We start from the raw sequence: 21208 nt of genomic DNA, 5'->3' as shown, positions 1-21208 counted from the left end.
GCAGCTGGAAAAGAATGCACGTGGTAGGAAAAAATGCGGAATGCCAACGCCATGCAGATTCCAAGCAAACAGTGTCCCACACACTTCACACATACTTTACTTCAAAGAGAATGGAAACAGACAGTGCAGACAATAAAATAACAATAAATGAAAATGGATGGTAAAAAATAAATAAACTACACTTAATTTGCATTAGTTGTAAAGCAACATATTGGCTTAGTTATTAATAGCCTACCTGATCTCACACTCTGAAAAAAAAACTTTAAAAGCTTAGACTGTAGAACAAAGTGTAAATCCATACTGTAGACCCAAACTATATCCCAACATTTACAGCAATGTCTTCTCAATAAGGATGGCATCGGAAAAGAGAGGCTGTAACTTGAAAGCGCTTTCAATAGTTCTTTTCCAGCCTGAAACAAATAACAACCTCTTTCAAGTGTTTTACATGAAGGGGGGAAATATGAAATGCCAATTAAAAATAAATAAAATAAGTATTCATATTTTACAATGGCACTAATTAGGCTCTGCGTGGTTTTACGACGGTCATATTTCTGCTTATATTGCTCGAAAAAAAGATTTACGACCTACTTGTCCTAAAAAAAAATAGGATTATAGATAAATATTCCAATGCTCCAATGGAGGCTAAATTGAGTATGAAAACCATTCTGAGCCATTAGTGTCAAACTCGGAAACTGCAAAGACGGCTAAACTGCTGCTTACTACAGTTTCTTGATCTCCGCTTGCAGTAGAGGTCTTTACTTGATGTTGCAAAAAAGCCTTCTGACATTAGCTCACCCTCCAGCTGAGCCACAAACCCCACCAGCATGCTCCACTTACCCCCACACCCCCCAATAAGACCCCATAGGACTTCGAGACTCTTCAGAAACACATTACTAGGGACATAATCACACTTTTCTGTCTGTTATATATTCAGATAAACATGTTAACCATAGATTTAGACTTCAGATCTTAGATATTAAGACTTCTAAGTTCTAACAAAAACTCTTCAGGCACTGTGGTCATCATAAGCAACGGCTTCGTTTTTTGACATTTAAAGAGGAAATGTCTACATTTTATAAAAATGTTTTTATGCTTTCTGGGGACAGTTAAAAACGCAGCAAGTGATATAAGTACCGTAGATTTTTGTGAAGCTAGATCTGGCCCTGCTAATTACAGATTTGCTTTGTGTGCAATGAAAGTTCCATGCATTAATTTTTGCACCAGGAGTGGCATAAAGTTATCCAAAAGCAGTGTGTAAGACTGGTGGAGGAAAACATGCCAAGATGCATGAAAACTGTGATTAAAAACCAGGGTTATTCCACCAAATATTAATTTATGAACTCTTAAAACTCATTTTCTTTGCATTATTTGAGGTCTGAAAGCTCTGCATCTTTTTGTTTTTTCAGCCATTTCTCATTTTTTTGCAATAATTTTTATTTGTAATTTGGGAGAAATGTTGTTCGTAGTTGTTTATTAAAACAACAATGTTCATTTTACTCAAACAAATACCTATAAATAGCAAAATCAGAGAAACTGATTCAGAAACTGAGGTGGTCTCTTACTTTTTTCCAGAACTTCACATCGTCACTGTCCAGCGAAAAACAAGTATCTCCATTTTTGTTGATTTTTAATTAACATCATTTGAACACAATAAAAATTCTTCAAAGTTACCTGAACTAAACTTTTTTTTTTACACTGACTTCCATTGAAAGTAAAGAAGATGTTATCTCTCCTGTTTTTTTGCTGTTTTGGAGATATGTTTTTCATTGGACAGAGACAATATTGATTTTCGTATATAAAGGTAGTTAAGTAAGCCTATACATTACAAGATATTGAAAACACATGGCTTTAAAATAATAATACTTCTATATAATTCACTGTACATGAGCTAAACATACATTAAAGACGGAATGCCATGGTATTATGTCGTCAGTGGAAGGTATGTCTACTCAGTGATATGAAGGAAAAAGCATCCTGAGAAATGATGAAACAGGAAAGTTCAACAAATCATTTCCTCCAGGTACAAATTGGACACAAGAGAGCACTGACATAAATTACATTTCCTACTTCTTGAACAGGCTCTGGACAATGGAAAACATAACATGACAACCACAAACACCTCATCACTCCACTCCGTCTCACTGAAGTCAGCAGAGGCACAATTTGAAAAACGTCCTGTCGCCCTATCAAAATGAAACTCTAAATGACGGGAATAGATGTAGCATATGGTAAACATGTACTTAACCTCAGACATCGAGGGGCAATGACTCCTATTAACTGGAGTGGTAAGAAATGAGATCAGTGGACTGGCCTTTGACACACTGATTATATTTCTTTTTAACAGAAGGCCATGCTGGACGAGTGGGCATTATGAGTTATTAGGCTGCAGTGTCGGTTTAAGGATATAGTTGGTGGTCTGTTATGAAGGCGGATGTAAGAAGAATGCGGTCAATATAGATCACATGTGTACAGGAAATGTTCTCTTATAAATAGCTTTATGGATGAGTTGTGAGGGAATGACGTTCTAGAAACTGCATGTGCAGAATCTGTCTCTGCTAACACTTAATATCCTCAACATTCCTTCACAGTATGGACGTTACTGTACAGACCTGGAGCAAGGATCACAAAAAACAGAAACCGTTCCAGAAAAAAAATAATAATCAATTTTAAAATTAATATTAAGACTTTATTATGAATAGGGTATCATTTACCAACTGTTCTTGGGAAACAGTATTTTAATAAGACCCAGTTGAGTAATTTTACAAATACTCTTACATGAATGAACCTATGTTTTCTTATATGGGATTTACTCAAATTTATGAGTACACCAAGATCCATTGTTAAAAGAGCAGTAAACTATAAAAATCTGTTATGATCTGTTTGTTTTTAAACAAACTTAAAAACAGCTTGAGGAGATTTTGGTATAGGAGGTCAACTCTTCATTAATACAATAAAAAAAATATTTTTATTTTTATTAGTTTTATATTCCTAAATATTCTTATAAGAAACTTGGAAAGCTCTGGAAATAATTAGGAGACCACTTCACTTTCTGAATCAGTTTTTCCGATTTTGTCATTTATAGGTGTATGTTTGAGTAAAATCAACATTGTTGTTTTATTCTATAAACTACAGACAACATTTCTCCCAAATTCCAAATTAAATATTGTCATTTAAGCATTTATTGGCAGAAAATGAGAAATGGCTGACATAACAAAAACGATGTAGAGCTTTCAGACCTCAAATAATGCAAAGAAAACAAAATCATATTCATAAAGTTTTAATAGTTCAGAAATCAATATCTAGTGGAATAACCCTGTTTTTTAATCACAGTTTTCATGCATCTTGGCATGTTCTCCTCCACCAGTCTTACACACTGCTTTTGTGTAACTTTATGCTATTCCTGGTGCAAAAATTCAAGCAGTTCAGCTTGGTTTGATGGCTTATGATCATCCATCTTCTTCTTGATTATATTCCAGAAGTTTTCAATTTGGCAAAGAAACCCTTTTTCTCAAAACTCAAAAAACTCAAAGGTTTTTCCAAAGTTTTCTCCAAAGCTGTATATATACTACATTTTCCTAAGACACTCTTTGGTTTTTTTGTGATGTAGCTGTTGTATCACAGCCTTTTGTGTTGTATCTTCCTGCCTATTATAAATGACACAAACACACATGTGTAATTTGTCATTATTCATTTAAATCAGTGGGAAATTAAGCAAAATAAAAAACAACAAATAAAAAATAAAGAACTAGAGGTGATGGGGAAGAAAATAATCAATAATTCTGGTAAATCAACTATTTAAATTATCATTTTAGATGCTAATCTTCTCAATTCTTAGGGTCGATTTCTGTTTTATTACAAACAATTTATGATAAGATACCAATTTACAGTAACAATCTAGAGTTTAGACACACCTTAAATTCAGTGTTTTTCATTATTTAAAAAAAATCTGCATTGAAGATTAATACTAAAGTCACCCAAACTTTGTGGAGTAAACAAAAAAAAAACATGTGGAGTAAACAAAAAGGTGTAAAAGCAATCAGAATATGTTTTATATTTTAGATTTTATTAAAGTAGCCTCTCTTGCATAGATGACAGCTTTGCAAATCTTGGTATTTTCTCCGATTTCTTGCCAAGAGTTAATTACTTGAATTTCTTGCCTCTTAATGTGTTTAAATGCATCAGTTGTAAAGTTGTGAAGAGGTAGAGTTGGTATACAGTAAAAAGCTTAATTTGAGTAATGTTCCAATCCATAATATGTCAAGAACGTCTCAACTAAGCAAAGAAAAATTACTTTAAGAAATGAAGGTCTGTCAATCTGAAAATTTCAAGAGCTTTGAAAGTGTCCTGAAACACAGTTCATCACACCATATGTCAGTTCATCAGAATCTGTGCAACATTACTCCTATCCTGCTGCAAATTCTGAAAGCAGATATGTTGGTCTAATTAATGATAATTAGAAACAGCTTGAGAGATCAAAGATTACAGCTGTGATAGTTGTTCCTAATATTTCATAGTCTGGCACACGCACACATCACTTCCCACACAGAGACTTCAGACATGAGATATCATGGTTAGACTAGGCTCACAAATGTTTCTGCTGTCATCATTATCATGTTATATGACCGTGAGAAAGATAAATCGCCATATTATAAAGCTGAGAAGTTACTATTGGTTAATACCTGGCTAAACAAACCAAAAGGCAAAAAATCAGCTGTGAGGAAGAGAAAAATGATGCCGCATGCAGAATGTTTCAGTTGCATTGCTATTTAAAGGTGACGTTTGGCAAGAGATCACATACCATGGGCAAATCGATGAACCCAGTAGTATCCAAAGTCCACACCAAGAAACGCCAGCCACCACGTCCAAGCTGAATCCCAGGGTAGCTCTAAAATGTGGAAGTTGTTCCAAACATAGATGTAGCTGGACACTTCCAGACTCCTGACAAAGAGACTGAGAGAAGAAGTGCAAATGAATCCAACTGGGAAAAAATCAGGAGAAAGAAAAAAAATCCCATATAGGGGAATTCCAAAAGTTGTCCTAAATTTCAGCATAATTTATTTATAGTAAGATAGCACTGTCATGCAAAAACCTACATTATTTTCCATTCAAATATGCCACCTTGTTGAAGTTTCAGTTTTTTTTAATCCATTACTTTAGCAATGCTATTTCCATCATAAATGCAACACAATAGTGCTATTTTAATTATAAATGTACCACAGTAGTGCTACTCAAGTCTTTTTTACACAGAGAAAGACAGCCTAGCTTTTGATAAACAAACAAACCAGAGATCTAAGGATTTAAAGCTTATAAAAATTCCCCCATTAAAGCTGGTGATCCAACATGTCATGATATTAAATATGCACCCTGTATATGGAAAATTTGAGTAAAATAAATTACTGGGCAAATGGAATCGATATATGTATGGTAGATATGTCAAATGTGGTAGTTATACCATAGAAAATGACTAAAAATACTACTTGATCTGCAAAGCAGGTTCAGCACCAGTATGTACTAAAAGAATGAGGTCGGCTGACTACCTAAATATACTGAATATAGTCCAGGTTATTCCATCAATGGATTTTTTCTTCCCTGTTATGTTATATGTTAAGTTATGTTTTATATTCCTAAATATTCTTATAAGAAACTTGGAAAGCTCTGGAAATAATTAGGAGACCACTTCACTTTCTTCCCTTGTTCTGATTTTGCTATTTATAGGCATATATTTGAGTAAAATGAACAATATTACTCCCAAATTCCAAATAAAATATTGTCATTTAAGCATTTATTGGCAGAAAATGAGAAATGGCTGACATAACAAAAACGATGTAGAGCTTTCAGACCTCAAATAATGCAAAGAAAACAAGTTCATATTCATAAAGTTTTAATAGTTTAGAAATCAATATCTAATGGAATAACCCTGGTTTTTAATCACAGTTTTCATGCATCTTGGCATGTTCTCCTCCACCAGTCTTACACACTGCTTTTGTGTAACTTTATGCCACTCCTGGTGCAAAAGTTCAAGCACTTCAGCTTGGTTTTATGGCACGAGCATATTCCAAGATGACAGTGTCAGGACTCATGGGGCTGGAATTGTGAAAGAGTGATTCAGCATGAGATCATTATTTTCACACATGGATTGTTCACCACAGAATCCAGACCTTAACCTCACTGAAAAATCTTTGGGATGTGCTGGATGGAGAAGACTTTGTGCAGTGGTCAGACTCTTCCATCATCAATGCTGCAAGATCTTGGTAAAAATTAATGCAACACTGGATTGAAATAAATCTTGTGACATGGCATAAGCTTATTGAAACAATGCCACAGTGAATGCATGATACAATCAAAGCTAAAGGCGTCCAACAAAATATTGTGTGACCTTTTTTTTGGCCAGGCAGTGTAGTTTAACTACAGAACTGTGCGGAACATTGTGTTAGACTAAAGCTTTTGTGAACTTACTGAGGCAGTCTGGATATCATTCCTGCTGCGAGAGATGTGGTCCCATCATTGATTTTAATCAGCAGGTCACCAGTCTTCAACCAGGCCACAAACACCTCCAGCAAGACCAGTCCAACGAAGAAAGGAGTCGCCTACACAAAACACACGGGTGATAATCAGAAATATAATCATAATCTCCTGAAATAAATCACTTGCATTGTTGGATCTAAAGATCAATATTCATGTATAGACGTGTAGATTTTAGTGTAGATAATAATACTAGTTTGGGATCAATAATCAACTATGTTTGTACTCTCTCAACTGTCTGTGCCTAGTACCATACCATACCATACCATACCATACCGTACTCTGATTACAGCTGACATGTGGAGCATTGCTATGAGGAATTGATTGCACTCAGCAATATAAATTTTATGCTGAAAATCGATACTGTGATTTTAAGTATTAATACATTATGGCAAAACATAATACTTCAGTATATAGATTAATTTTTTTAAACCAGAATGCAAAGTTTCTTTAGTTTTTTTTTTCTTCCAATTTTTAAGCTGCTAAGTTAAACTTATCTACAACATCCAGAACAAAGGATGGGAAGGAGCAGTGGACTGATCATATCATTATCAATTCTGATGCTGTGAGTCTGCCTGCTTCAGACTTTGAACTTGTTACTTAAAACTCTACTTCCCAGCATGCACCCACACCAGCGTTCCCACTCTCCGAACTTCTGATTGTTTTCACCTGTCCTCCCCTGTATATATACACCTCTCAGTTTGCTCTCTTCCTTGCCGAGTATTGAATCTAATTTCCTAGCTCTTCCACAACGCAGTTCAATACCTCTCTTACTGGAAGTTTTAGACTTTTTATATTGTCCTTTTTTATTTATTTGTTTCTGCTCTTTATTTTTTCTGTAAAGTGTAATGACACTGCTGAAATTTTTATTCCCCTAAGGGAACCCTCCCAAAGGGATCAACCAATCTATCAATTCTTTGATTTATCGATACAGTCAGCCAGCCAGCAAATGACACGAACTGGAGGTGAATAAGTTTGTGGTTATCTATGAATACAACCCTTGTCATGAGATACCGGAGCTTGCATATCACCCAGCACTATGAGCAAGCTGTCAAAAATGGCAGAACAATGATATGGATATGTTGTCAATGTTTCTCTATAATGCTGAAATGTTTCCTGTTATAAGAGCGAACCAGCTAAACACAACCATGAGTTTCAGGTCCCCATTCACTTTGAGACACATGCACACTCACAGTGTTAACTGGGGATGGTGGAGGGGGGCAAAAAGGCAGAGCAGGCTCACACAGGTGGAAAAGGAAAATGTGTGTGTGCACACTGCAAGGCGGGATATGTCACTTGGGACCCCTCCCGTCACACGCAAACCTCGCCACATCTGGCTGCTGACTGCAGCTTACAAATGTAAGCGCTGTATAGTCTGCTCCCCCTGCAGAGCCCACAGGCAGAGACTCCATCAACCTGCGAGTTCAGCCTAAACACTCTTCTCACATTTACCCAGTATCACTTTACACACTTAAATAAAATGCTTTTACCCAAACCTTACTGTAATAAGTTAAGCTGTTTGCAGGGTTTGCAGCTGGGTGACACACACTTGCTATAACACTCTTAAATAAAGGTTAAAAAAAGGGTCCTCTAGAGTGATACCACAGTAAAATCACATTTTAATGGGCGATTCTTTAAAAAATAAATACCCCTATATTACAGTACCTCATTATGTTTATTTATTTATTTAATTGGATTTCTAATATTGAAAACAATCAGGGAACACCTATGGAATTGTGTTGTACACACAATGCCCTGACCTAAACCCAACTGAGATGAGTGATTTGGGATGAGCTGGAGCTTCACAGTGTGAAGGAAAAGCAGCAACTATTGTTCAGCACCTCCAGAAACTCCTTCAAGACTCTGAGAAAATTATTCCAGAAGCCTCTCCCTCATGAAGACACTGAGATTAAAATACCAAAAGTGTACAGATCTGTCCACAAAGCTAAATATGGCTACTTAGAAGAATCTAAAGTATAAAACATATTCTGTTTTGTTTAACACGTTATGTTTACAGAATAAATCTGCATGTGTTCCTGTACAGCTTTAATATAGTCTTAAATATTAAATATACAATGTAAAAAGTAATAAAATAAGATATTGAGATACTGTATTAAGATGTGCAGTGATATTATAATATGCATACAGCTCTGGAAAAAACCCACATAAAATTATGAGTTTCTTTGAATTTACCACACTGAAAACCCCTGGAATATATTTAAGAGGAAAATGAATGTGTGTCATAAATGTATCCAAAAGCAGTGTGTAAGACTGTTGGAGGGGAACATAACAAAATGCATGAAAACTTTAATTGCAAACCAGGGTTATTCCAACAAAGCTCTGCATCTTTTTTTGTTATTTCCACTATTTCTCATTTCCTGCAAATAAATGCTCTAAATGACATTTTTTTTTCTATGTAGTTTATAGAATAAAACAACAATGTTCATTTTATTCAAACATATACCTATAAATAGCAAAATCAAAGAAACTGATTTATAAACTGAAGTGGTCTCTTAATTTCTCAAGAGCTGTATAATAACTTGCAGACAATCAATATATATTTCAAACTCATCTTTTTAACATGTATCAAAGAAGCATTGTGCAGCATTTTAGACCTGAAAATGTTCAACTGGTTGTAGTAGAGAAATGAGCCACTTCTGTTGCTACTTTGAACTTGATATGCTGCTAAATGCACTATGTAACTGTAGTGAAGCGACATGGAATGGGATAGAGTAGTAATATGACAGGTATGACTCAGGATACAGTGTTCTGCCTTTCTCTTCAAAGGTGCAGTTTGTGCAGTTCCACCAGTTACATAGTGCAGTGGCAGCATTCCAGCCCAGACTGGCCATAATTCTCATCCCTATATCTACACAAGAGAGGTTTTGCTTCAAGCCTGAGACCATATTAGCCTTTAAGGTTTACTAGAGTGCATACAGTGTAATGATTTTTTACAATATGGGAAATGGTCTTGCAATTTGTTCTTATGGGACATTTCTCAGCGAAAGCTTTTCTTACAAGTTCCTCATAAAGTGTTGACTTGTCCCGTATCATGTACTTTTAGTGGGGTGATATTTTCTTCAAAACAAAAAAAGACAAATGAAAACAGCTATTATTCAGGCAGTAACGTATTTTGGGCTTGTGAAAATTGTTGAGGGATTCTTAATGGTTTTATAGAAAGCTGTGCCTGTGAACTCAGATCTCATCAGGAAAATTGCATTTGTGTAGCAGATGTTAATGTTTTACTCTCTCTCTCTCTCTCTCTCTCTTCCTCTCCATCTCTCTTTCTCTCTCTGTGATTTTTGGTTACATTGTGGAGAGGTTCTGTGGTTTCTCCACTGGAAATACAGTCACAATACACTGATTTCAAGGGAATCTGGAGGTAAACCAAAAATCCTATCACATTCCCCATACACATATTGTAATGGTTGGAATGGTTGGAAGTCAATGATAATGCTTTCATTTCACGAAGAACAATGTTTCATAATGAGGTCAGTTAAGTGCAAGGCTCAAAAATGATGTGGGATAATAAATAAAAAAAAGATTTTATTCAGAGTAATGGACATTAAATATTAATACTACATATATTACATATTATTGAGATGGGGTATAGAAAGAGAGAGCAAGGTAGAGTGAGGTACAGTACAGTACAGTGAGGTAGAGGGAAGGAGAGTGAGGTAAAGTAATGAGGAGTTTGGAAGAGTGATGCAAACCGAGGTAGAGTTAAGTAGATAGAGGCAGAGTGAGGTAGAGGGAGGTTAAGTGAGGTAGAGGGAGGCAGAGGGATGTAAAGCAAGACAGAGTGAGGCAAAGAGAGGCAGAGTGAGGTACAGTAATGTACATTAAGGTTGAGTGAGGTAGAGTAATGAAGTGTGAGGTAGAGTGATGCAAACCGAGGTAGAGTTAAGTAGATAGAGGCAGAGTGAGGTAGAGGGAGGTTAAGTGAGGTAGAGGGAGGCAGAGGGATGTAAAGCAAGACAGAGTGAGGCAAAGAGAGGCAGAGTGAGGTACAGTAATGTACATTAAGGTAGACTGAGGCAGAGGGAGGTAAAGTTAGATAGAGAGTGGCAGAGGGATGTAAAGCAAGGTAGAGCATAGCAGAGTGAGGTAAAGATAGACAAAGCAAGGTAGAGTGAGGCAAAGTGAGGTAAAGTAATTAATGTACAGTGAGGTTAATAAGAAGCAGAGTGAGGTAGAGTGATGCACAGTGACGTAGAGTGAAGTAGAAAGAGACAGAATGAGGCAGAGACAGAATGAGTTTCTGTGCCTGGACTAATCCTTGGTAGGTGTAAAGTAAGATGGAGGTAAAGTAAGATAGAGTGAGGCAGACCGAGGTACAGTAATGTTCAGTGAGGTAGAGGGAATCAAAGGGAGGTAATGTTAGCTAGAGCAAGATAGAGTGAGGCAGACTGAGGTATAGTAATATAGAGTGAGGTAAAAGAAGGCAGAGCAAGGTGTAGCGAGAGTGAGGTAGAGGAAGGTAGAGTGAGATACAGTGAGGTAAATAAAACAACTACTGTCCATATTGTACACCACTATAACACACTCACATATACTCATACATGCATGCACACACACACACACACACACACACACACACTCAGAGGGCATGGGAGAGGCAGACAGCATATAAAGTTGCGTAAAGACAGTCAACGTCTGCATGTTTGTGACAAAATTACAACAATTAGGAGTCCTGCTGTGCGGTTCTCTCTCGTTTCTTTACTCGTATTTATATAGCTCCATTTAAACTTTAGCCTTTTACCTCAAATAACAAACATGTGTTGATTCGGTTACAACTAAACCAAAAACACACACCCATTTAAATCTAAGCAGGTACATGTGTTTACAGTGTTGCCATTTCGAGTCTAGTTTCTCACACTGTGACTACAGTAGCAGTTAAAAACACATAAAACTAGGGGGGGAGTGATATAATAGATATTAGTGATAATAGATAATAGTAATATATAAATATATATCGATACAAAAAAGTCAAACATTATTTAAATGCTTTCCTATATTTAATTTAAAACAACATTGGACAGAATCCCATAATTTATATTTAAAAAAAAACTTTCCTTTATGTAATTGATCTAGATTAATTGCACTCTCTGTAATGAAATGTGCAGTCTAGCCAGTGTTTTTCACATACTGATAATAACTTAAAAAAGTATGTTTTCAATATAAAAAGAAGATGCTACTTTGGTTTTCAAAAAGTTTCCAAAAAGAACCCTTTCAAAGACTTAATAAAGTTCCTCTTCATGTTCTTTACCAATGAAACGGTTCTTCACACTCACACATCTGAACTATAAACCAAAAATGGTTCCTCTAGGTCAGAGGTCTTCAAATCTGGACCTTGAACCAGTTTCTTTGCCTGGACTATGTAATCCTTGGTAGGTGTGGCACCATATCACCAATCAGTTACATCCGCTGTTCTCATACTTTACAATGATAAAAAACATCCACGACTGGAAACTGGATTCAGCATTTAGATTTGATGAGCTGGGCTCTAAATTATTACTCTGAAAACGTGGTCTCTAATATTATTACATTGTTTTTGTTTTCTATGTAAACTGTGTATTTCAGAATAATCTATAAATACATTTTAAATAATGGTTCATCAATTCAAGTAGGGTTAAGTGATATAGAAAAATATATATATTTTACAATATTTAAAAGACATTTTGACAAGACATAATATTAATTGAAATATTGTGACAAAGTGCACCAGTGGCAGTAGATTAAAAAAACTGCTATTCATATATTTCCTAATCTACAGCCCTCCATTTACTTTCTTTAACCACAGGCAATATCAAATTGTAAATTATCCACAATGACCACAATTCCAAGTAGTTAAACTTATTCAGCTCACATGCTTTAAGTTTGAATAACAATAATTTGAATGTACGGTATGTATGTGTCTTTTTTCATTCAGAATATCTGGCCTGAATTTAACTAGTTAATTTTCTCTCTTTACAGTGTAGACTTGGGTTTTATGATTTTTAAAATAACAAATTATTTACTATGTCATTGTTAATTAATGGTATTAGTTTTCATTTTTTATGATATTCTACTAGGTAATTTATGTCCACTGTTCACATTTTTGCAAATTTGCACTGCTTAATTATTATACACATCAGTCATTTTCCCAATATGCACAGCAGCTTTTTCAGGTACTTTAGAAACATTACTCTGGATACTTTTTTCCTAAATGTTTCTTATTGGACTAATACAATACAAACATTTTATACAGCTAATTTTGTGTATTGCATCCACACTGTTTGTACTGGTTATATACTCTCTCATACAGAATCTTTACAAATACATCCCAAACTGCTGCACTTCCCTTTTCGTCTCTAACGGTTTAAATACAAAACCCATATTCACATCTGCCAGATGTGGTGTAATGATTTACGACAGGCCAAGAGAGCCAGCAGTTATTTCAGAGGGGAAGGAATTCATCTCAAACATTCCATCCTTCAGGTGCCCCGCGAGACTGTTGTCAGTGCTGTCATATTTCTTGTACGGAACTTAAAAACTGAAATATAAAAGAATAATTCTTAACCTTCTTTTAATGTAGTGGTGCTCATTATTATTCTACTCACTGACTGAAAACTGACAAATAGGTTTAACCCAGATGTATGAGTGGGTAATATACACAAGACCAGAGAACATTTTCACAATATACCCAATGAGAGCACTACAAATGAACCAAAAAATTTATTAAAAAAATCGAAAAACTGAAGAATGAAAAAATATTACGTTAATATTTTGCCCACTGTATGTATACATGTTCTGTAGTGTCTATATATACCATATTTTTTCCCACTATAGAGCACACTTATATGCTTTAATTTTTCCAAAATTGTAATGCCAGTGCACCTTATAATTCAGTGCGCTTTATGTATGAATTCTACCAGTCAGGTTGTAAGGAGCTGTAAAGCTACTCTGCTGAAGTGCAGTGTAATAAAGGTGTTTCAGACAAGTTTCTTCAGCACCGAGGCTGAAGCAGTATTAGCATTAGCCGCTAACTGCACTAAGCACTTATCCTTTCGCCATTCAGGGTTGAGTATATGTGACTGTAGCCTGCTTGTTTATCCTGTTAAAACAAGCTACATGGTGACAAACCACTAGCTGATAGCGCCCTGGGTCACTGGAACACTCAGGGTTCTCAGTGTAGCGCTGTTGGGCAGTATTTACTAGCGCTAACCACTGCTAACCACAACTAGCGCTGCTGCTAGGCGTGCTGTTGAAAATATAGGAAATCTAAGCTTACTGTAAATAAACAGAAGTGCTTTACTCACCCAAATAAACAATTTTTCAGGTGAAAAATCTGTGCAACACTCTTGGTCTTACTATTGTCACTTAAACTTATAATCTATTGCGCCTTATGAATGAAGGAAATAGACCAGAAAATAGACATTTATTGATAGTGAGCCTTATAATACTTGTCTTTTGTTTACAGCATAGTTATTACATTTCATACAAACACTGTGTAAAAAGTTATGTTTTAATATTAACCTTAAATGATAATAGTATTAACATAGAGAGGAATGTTAACCTTCAATGTAAAGTATTTTTTGTACATTTTATATAGTTTTCTTTAATGTGGGGGTGTTATTTTTTGTCACGTCCACAGTGCTGCATGGGTAAGTGGATTTCTTAATATTTTAAAGATGTTTCATATATTTTTTTATTTAACCACTAAATTAATCATTTAGCTAGTTTCATAAATATATCAGTCTATTTAAATGTGTCAGAGAATTCCCTGTCCCCCCAGTCATCTTTGGATAACCCCACCCCTTTAAGAAAGTAGCCTTTGACATACATACTGCTTTATTTTTAAGGTACTGAAGACACATGATGAATGTGCAGCAAAGAATAACATTAACTCACCTAATATTTCTCATATTGTCTCCATGCCTAATATGTCCAATATGAAATATCACAGTAATTCAAATAACTTAAAAAAACATACTGAACAGAGGTCATCAAGATAAATTCAACATGTTTGCAACCCACAATTTTAATGAATCCTGATTTTAGCTAACATTGTCTGATTGGCTTTAAAACCACACACAATGTGTAGTAACAAACAGATTACTTGTTAAAGAGCTTAATTGAGATAATACACTATTTAAGCTTAAGCATATTAGTTTGTTCAGTGATTGTAATACTTAATGAATATGTAAGTTTGGGTATGGGCATGAAGTTCCTATTTAGATAGATTTTCAAAAAAAGCATAACTAAATCAATAAAACCAAACCAATATTTATTATCTTCAATCTGATAGCCAATCATCAGCTACTTATTTCTTTGCTTCTGGTCATTTTTGTCATTACTGCTTACCAGCTTTTATAATTTAACTAAATACATGTTATGATGAATTGGGCATTCAGAGTTCAAGAAATTGAATCATACAAAGCAAAAAAAATGTGTAAAGATGTATTGTGTCACAATAACATATGGTCATATTATCACATTGCTCAACAATGTCTGGCCCTTTATTATAGGAAATGTTACATTTCCACACTCCAGTTTCCCGTCACATTACTCCAACATGTAAACATGCTGCAAAACACTGAACTGCAAATCATGCAACAGCAGCCTCGTAGTCTTATCAACACGCCTCAGTTTACTCCTCTCTGGAGGAAAGGGCTCCCACTGAGAGCAATTAATTCTGGGTCTGGGACAATGCTAGCCAGTCCAATAAAAGTTCAGACATCATTCCATTACAACTACAAAAAAACGGATTGTAAAAAAAAATGAAAAATGAATGGAGAAAATGAAGAAAACTGAGGTTATAAAGAACATTTATATATTTTTGCAGTAAAATATGTAAAAAATGACCCTTTTTTGACCCACTGCTCTGCACAGTTTCAATAGATCCCCGCCTCAGAGTGTCTCAGAATGAGACACAGCTCATCAGCAAACAGCCAAGCTTTTCTTGAGGTGGATCAAGTGTGTTGCTGCAGGCAACAGGTGACGATGTGCAGAAGAGTCCCCAGTGGTCCCAGTGATCAGGATTAAGGAACACTGGACTGAGGCAGTGTTTTTCAGTGCAAGTGCTGATGCCCTTCCTCTAATCATACCTCCAGCTCAAGGAGATTCAGTTTGATCATTGATTATGATGTAACTCAGATGAAGGAAAACATGAAACTGTGCAGTGCAAGGTGATCACCAGGTTAGAACAAGATCTGTAAGAAAGTCTGTAATCTATATTACACAACACACAGTTCTCTGTAGTTCTCTGGTCTATTTTCATGCATAAGGCGCACTAGATTATAAAGTGGATTTTATGCGAAAATAGTAAGGAACAAAGGTTTTGCCATGTTTACTTTCTAATTCAGCAGCCTAAATAAACAAAACTGTATTTCTAAAAAAAAAAATCCTGCTGTATAACTCTGTACTTCAGCAGAGTGTCTTTAATGCTCCTTACAACGTGACTGGTAAAATTTATACATAAGGCGCACCGGATTATAAGGATTTTAAGCGAGCTTTTTAAAATATGTTAATAAATATCCATACTTTTAACCATACTTATTACGTCTTATTTCTACTGTTGTAATGTGAAAAATACAGTACATTCCAAAGTAAAGAAGTTGGATGGCTGTTAAACCTACTCTCCCAAGCAGAGTAAGACTCCCAGGTTTTCATCAACAACAAGTCCAAAGCCAGGGGTGTAACTGTATGATGGCAGCATTAGTGTAGAAACATACATAAAAACATACAGGTAGATTTTTTTAAACAGGAAGCTTTGTGTTTTAGCTGAGATACAGTGTGCTGTTTCCATGTTTTCCATCAAAGACCATTTAAACCAGTGATACCAGCAAAAACCTTCCATTGAACTGGACTTTTGTAAGTCAGCTTTGTGTGTTCAGTTGGATATTTTTTATGCTTTTCATCAACTTAGACTATTTCAAACATGTTATAAGAGCAGAGCATAAATACTTTGTTAACTTACTTAAGTAGAAAGTTTGGTTACCTATATTTACAGAAGTATTAATTGGTCAGATGATTGTTTGCTTCTAATTCTTAAATTTCCCCACAATTATCTGTACTTTCTAAATTTCCACACAGTTATCTGTACTTTCTACTTCTTAAAAAACACTATCCAGATAAATCTCTCCATCTGGATAGAGTGAATTTAATTGTAGCTGAATAGGAAGTATAAACATATACCATTCCTACATCATATTGGTTTAGGCCATTTAAAATTTGTGAAGCAAAAGCAAGTCTCAAGCTGGACTTTTGCAACACAGAGCTTTGTGTGTTACTTGGAATAGAGTATGTTTGTTCAATGTTTTCCATCAAAGACTATTTACCAGCATTGTGTTCTAGCTGGAATAGTGTACATATATATTTTTTCATGTTTATCATCCAAATGAGCTTAAACTATTTACATTTAGTAATACTAGCAAAAATCTGGTCTTGAACTGGATTTTTTAAACAGGGAGTTTTGTGTATTAGAATAGTATTTTTTCAACAAAGTCCAACTTAGACCAATTAAATCCTATTAAAACAGCAAAAGTTAGTCTTGAGCTGGACTTTTCAGCAGGGATATTTAGCCTGCAGTTAAACTGGTCATGCTGTGCTGCCGAAGTTGGGCGTGTGGCTTGTTTACATGTGACGTCACGAGCCTTTGGTAATGCTATAGGCTTTTTACAATAACCAGCTACATCCGGGTACTCGCCCGTGTTTTACAGACGGAGAGCAGAACTTCACTCAGTTTTCCAGAAACTTGCTGACGTTTAAAAAAACTACTTCCTATTGACTGCAGGAAGAGCAGTGCCTCCCTCGCTGTTTTACCACAGCCCCCCTCTCTCTCTCTCTCTCTCTCTCTCTCTCTCTCTTACAGTATTAGAAGTACAGCTGGCACCATCTTCACCCCGCAAGTCACGAGCGGCAGCAGCAGCTAACACTCCCCTCCTCACACTGCTGCCGTGTTTATTATGTCTATGTTGCTGTTGCGCTGCACACTTACCTTCTGAACATAGCGGGGCACCCCGTCCACGTCTGAAAACGACGTCTCGTTCGGCGTCATCAGATAAAACAGCATGCGCGTGCCCTGAGAGACCGTGAGGTCTCCGCTCTCCTCCCGGGCCATTATTGTGCTGTGTGAAGCTGTACACTGTCCCAGTCAGCCTGAAAACAACCTGCAGAGCTCCAGCCCAGCTCCCACAATGCAGTGTTCAACCCCGCTGCTGCTGCTTCTGTGCAGGGATTATATTCTCAATACAGCTAAGTGACTTTTGTACTCTGGGTGAATGTTTACCATGCTGCCCTGAGCTCTGTGGGATGGCCTGCATGACGCAGCTGAAAGCTACACACACACACACACACACACACACACACACACTCTGTCTTTCTCTCTCTCACTCACACACACACACACACTTACTCACTGAAGAGTGCAGATACACAGTCCCACTCAACAGTTTCTACACACCTCTTCTCATTCAAAGTGTTTTACACTGTAAATGTAATACTGAAGTCATCCAGTTATCCAAAAGCAGTGTATAAGACTGGTGGAGGAAAACACGCCAATATGCATGAAAACTGTGATTAAAAACCTGGGTTATTTCACCAAATATGGATTTCTGAACTCTTAAAACTTTATAAATATGAACTTTTTTTTTGCATTATTTGAGGTCTGAAAGCTCTGCATCTTTTTTGTTATTTCAGCCATTTCTCATTTTCTGCAAATAAATGCTCTAAATGACAATATATATCTTTTTGGGAGAAATGCTGTCCGTAGTTTATAGAATAAAACAACAGTAGTTAATTTTACTCAAACATATACCTATAAATAGCAAAATCAGAGAAAGTGATTTAAAAACTGAAGTGGTCTCTTAATTTCGTCCAGAGCTGTATCAGCCACTATATTAAAACATGTCCAGGTCCTTATTAAAAAAAAAAGAAAAATACTTGCATGGTTAAATTAAAGGTCAATCCACTAACAGGTGAAGTGAATAACATTGATTGTCTTTTTAAGGGCCACCTGCCAAAGGATGGGAGATTCATATAAGGCAGTGAGTGTACAGTCAGTTATTGAACCTGATCTATTGTAAGCATCTCCGAAATGCCTGAACAGGTCTTGTTGGGCGTTCTTGGCATGCAGTGGTTAGAATGTATGAAAAGACAAGAGGTGAACTGGTGACAGGGTCATGGGTGCACAGGGTCATGGGTCATTAAAGGATTTGACGAGATCTGTCTGCCTCCGCAGGCCAGAGCTGATTTCGCAGCACCAGAAGGACCTACTCTATACTTAGCAGGTGGTTAATGTTATGGCTGATTGTGTATTTAACAAGAGGATTGTTTGTTTTAGAGAAAATTTATTGTATCATCCAGATAACCACGAGTACTCAAGTTCAAGTCATAATTCTATATGGATCCATTGCCTTTACAATGAAACTATTGATAAGCTGCAACACACCTGATAAGTCAACCTGTTTTTTTCACCATTCTTAGAAAATTACCTTCTGCATATCTGAAATTACACTTTAGGTTAAGGTTCTAGCTACATCTGAAAAAGAAAACATGCAGTAAGATGATTGAATAACTTTAAATAGCTAAAAGTTAAGCCTGGTGCACATACATGCCAAAAGTCATGGGACAGCAGTATTTTAATTGATCATGAAGTGCCACCACAGGGAATGGCTTGAGAATGTCTACACCTGTAGAAGTTGAGAGGCGTTATCTTATGAGTGAGGTTATGGATGGGACATTCCATTTCCAGAGTTGTGTAGGAATCTAACATTCCTTGATCCACAGTATCACGGGTGGACAGGGAATACATCATAGGCATTACCACTCACAGTGGACAGCACAGTTGGTGTTAACAATTGTGATCAGTGGTGTCTGGAGACTCTGGCAGAAATCCTGACAGCTTTCCATGCCAGGAGGCTCCCCACACACAAATCAGTGTAATGTTCTTACAAAATAGCTTTCAAGGGACATGGCAAAAATTTCCTGCAATTGATAAACTAGGCAAACATTCAAGCAAAATCAACTGACTTAAAACCTTGATAATAAGTTTTTCATTATTAAGGTTAAGGGACTTGTGGTCCATTAGGCCTCTTGTTCTGACATAAAAATGCAGACATACTGAAATTGAACATTTGTACAGCAGTGTTCACTGATGAACCACTCTCAGGAACATGAGGCAGCATCTCAGCAGTTTGGAGAAGTATTTGGTGGATGCTGTTTTTGGATCTGACCATTTTTAAAACAACATTGCACTTCCTGATGAAGAAATGCTGCCTCTGAAACAAAGCAAGTTACAGGAAAGGGATTGACTGAGTTTGTGTCATCAGGTTCAGAGCCTGACTATGAGTAAGATGTTTCTCATAAATCACATGGACCTCAGAATTGATTAACATTAGCTTCATTAAATCCAAATTACCAAATTTGTCACTATTATAATAATTAAATTTTGCTTTAGGGGAGATTGGGACCATTTAATATTATTATTTATTTTGTTCAAAATTTAATAATTTTCCTTATTGCCATACTATATTTTGTAATAGATACTTTCTCAGTCCAGCCAAAAATACACTTTTTTTGTTCTTTGACAGTTACAAAATATCGTTGGTTAATGGAGTTCTCCTCACTCTATTAAGACAAAAATATATTTTATTAATGCTTGATATCCTATGCATGGTGCCCAGTCAAGTTGGTGCCTTTCTAATACAGCTATGAAAAAATAAAAGACCAATTAAGAATGATGAGTTTCTTTAATTTTACCAAAAATCAAAGAGAGATAGATAATCGCAAGCCATCAAACTAATCTGAACTGCTTGAATTTTGGATAAAGTTACCAAAAGCAGTGTGAAAGACTGGTGAAGGAGAACATGCCACAATGCATGAAAACTGTTTTCAAAAAACAGGGTTATTGCACCAAAAATTTATTTCTGAACTCCATAAGAATGAACTTGTCTTCTTTGCTTTATTTAACGTCTGAAAGCTCTGCATCTTTTTTTATTTCTCATTTTTGCAAATAAATGCTCTAAATAATGTTCATTTTAGTCAAACATATACCTATAAATAGCAAAACCAGAGAAACTGATCCAGAAATTTAAATGGTCTCTTTTTTTTTTTCCCACAGCTGTATATGTAGGCTTTACTAAGCTTGTGCTATGATTGTTAGCATTATTTTTACATAACATTCATGTTATGTTGTGTCTTTATCTGTATGCTTCATATTATTGTTGAAGAACTGCTCTACCTATTTACCTTGTGTTCTTGTGTGCTAAAAAATATGTACTACTATAGTTTACTTTGTGTACTGTCCAATAATGTTAGGAAAGAAGTTCTATATAACATTATGTGTGTTTGAAAGCATAGGTTGTACCCATGGCTTACAGGCATATGAAGACTTTGTATATTAAAGCTTTGTGATGACATTTGATGGCAGTTGTGGTGCAAAAGGTGAATAAACTGAATGCAAAAAGGCGAATTCAAGTATGTAAAAACTAACATTTTAAACAAGCTCTGCTCTGAAGGTTGTGTCTGGAAAGATGCATCAGTTGCGTCCTCAAAGTCACTCCAAATGTAGGCTGCATTTCTAGGCAGTGTATTCCCTCTGAAACTACCTATCTATGATTTAGCCGCAGAGAAATGCAGCCTAACTTGGCTGCAGTCTTGGTTTTGGATCGCAGCTACTCTGACACCTTCTACATTATATAGC

General features: G+C 36.0%; 1 protein-coding gene across 1 annotated transcript in view; it reads right to left on the bottom strand.

Annotated features, from left to right (window-relative positions):
• The window catches only part of agmo (alkylglycerol monooxygenase), a 64414-nt gene extending 46599 nt beyond the window's left edge, over positions 1-17815 (bottom strand). The window contains exons 1-3 of the mRNA XM_022684128.2: positions 17504-17815; positions 6457-6587; positions 4799-4950 (exon numbers count right to left, since the gene is read on the bottom strand). Of these exons, the coding sequence (XP_022539849.1) occupies positions 4799-4950; positions 6457-6587; positions 17504-17626 (406 nt within the window). The 5' untranslated portion in view covers positions 17627-17815. The remainder of the gene's footprint in view (positions 1-4798; positions 4951-6456; positions 6588-17503) is intronic.
• Positions 17816-21208: the final 3393 nt, after the last annotated feature.

This window comes from Astyanax mexicanus, chromosome 18 (assembly GCF_023375975.1).
Source record: "Astyanax mexicanus isolate ESR-SI-001 chromosome 18, AstMex3_surface, whole genome shotgun sequence".
Lineage (NCBI taxonomy): Eukaryota > Metazoa > Chordata > Actinopteri > Characiformes > Acestrorhamphidae > Astyanax > Astyanax mexicanus.
This window is presented reverse-complemented; position numbering and strand designations above follow the sequence as displayed.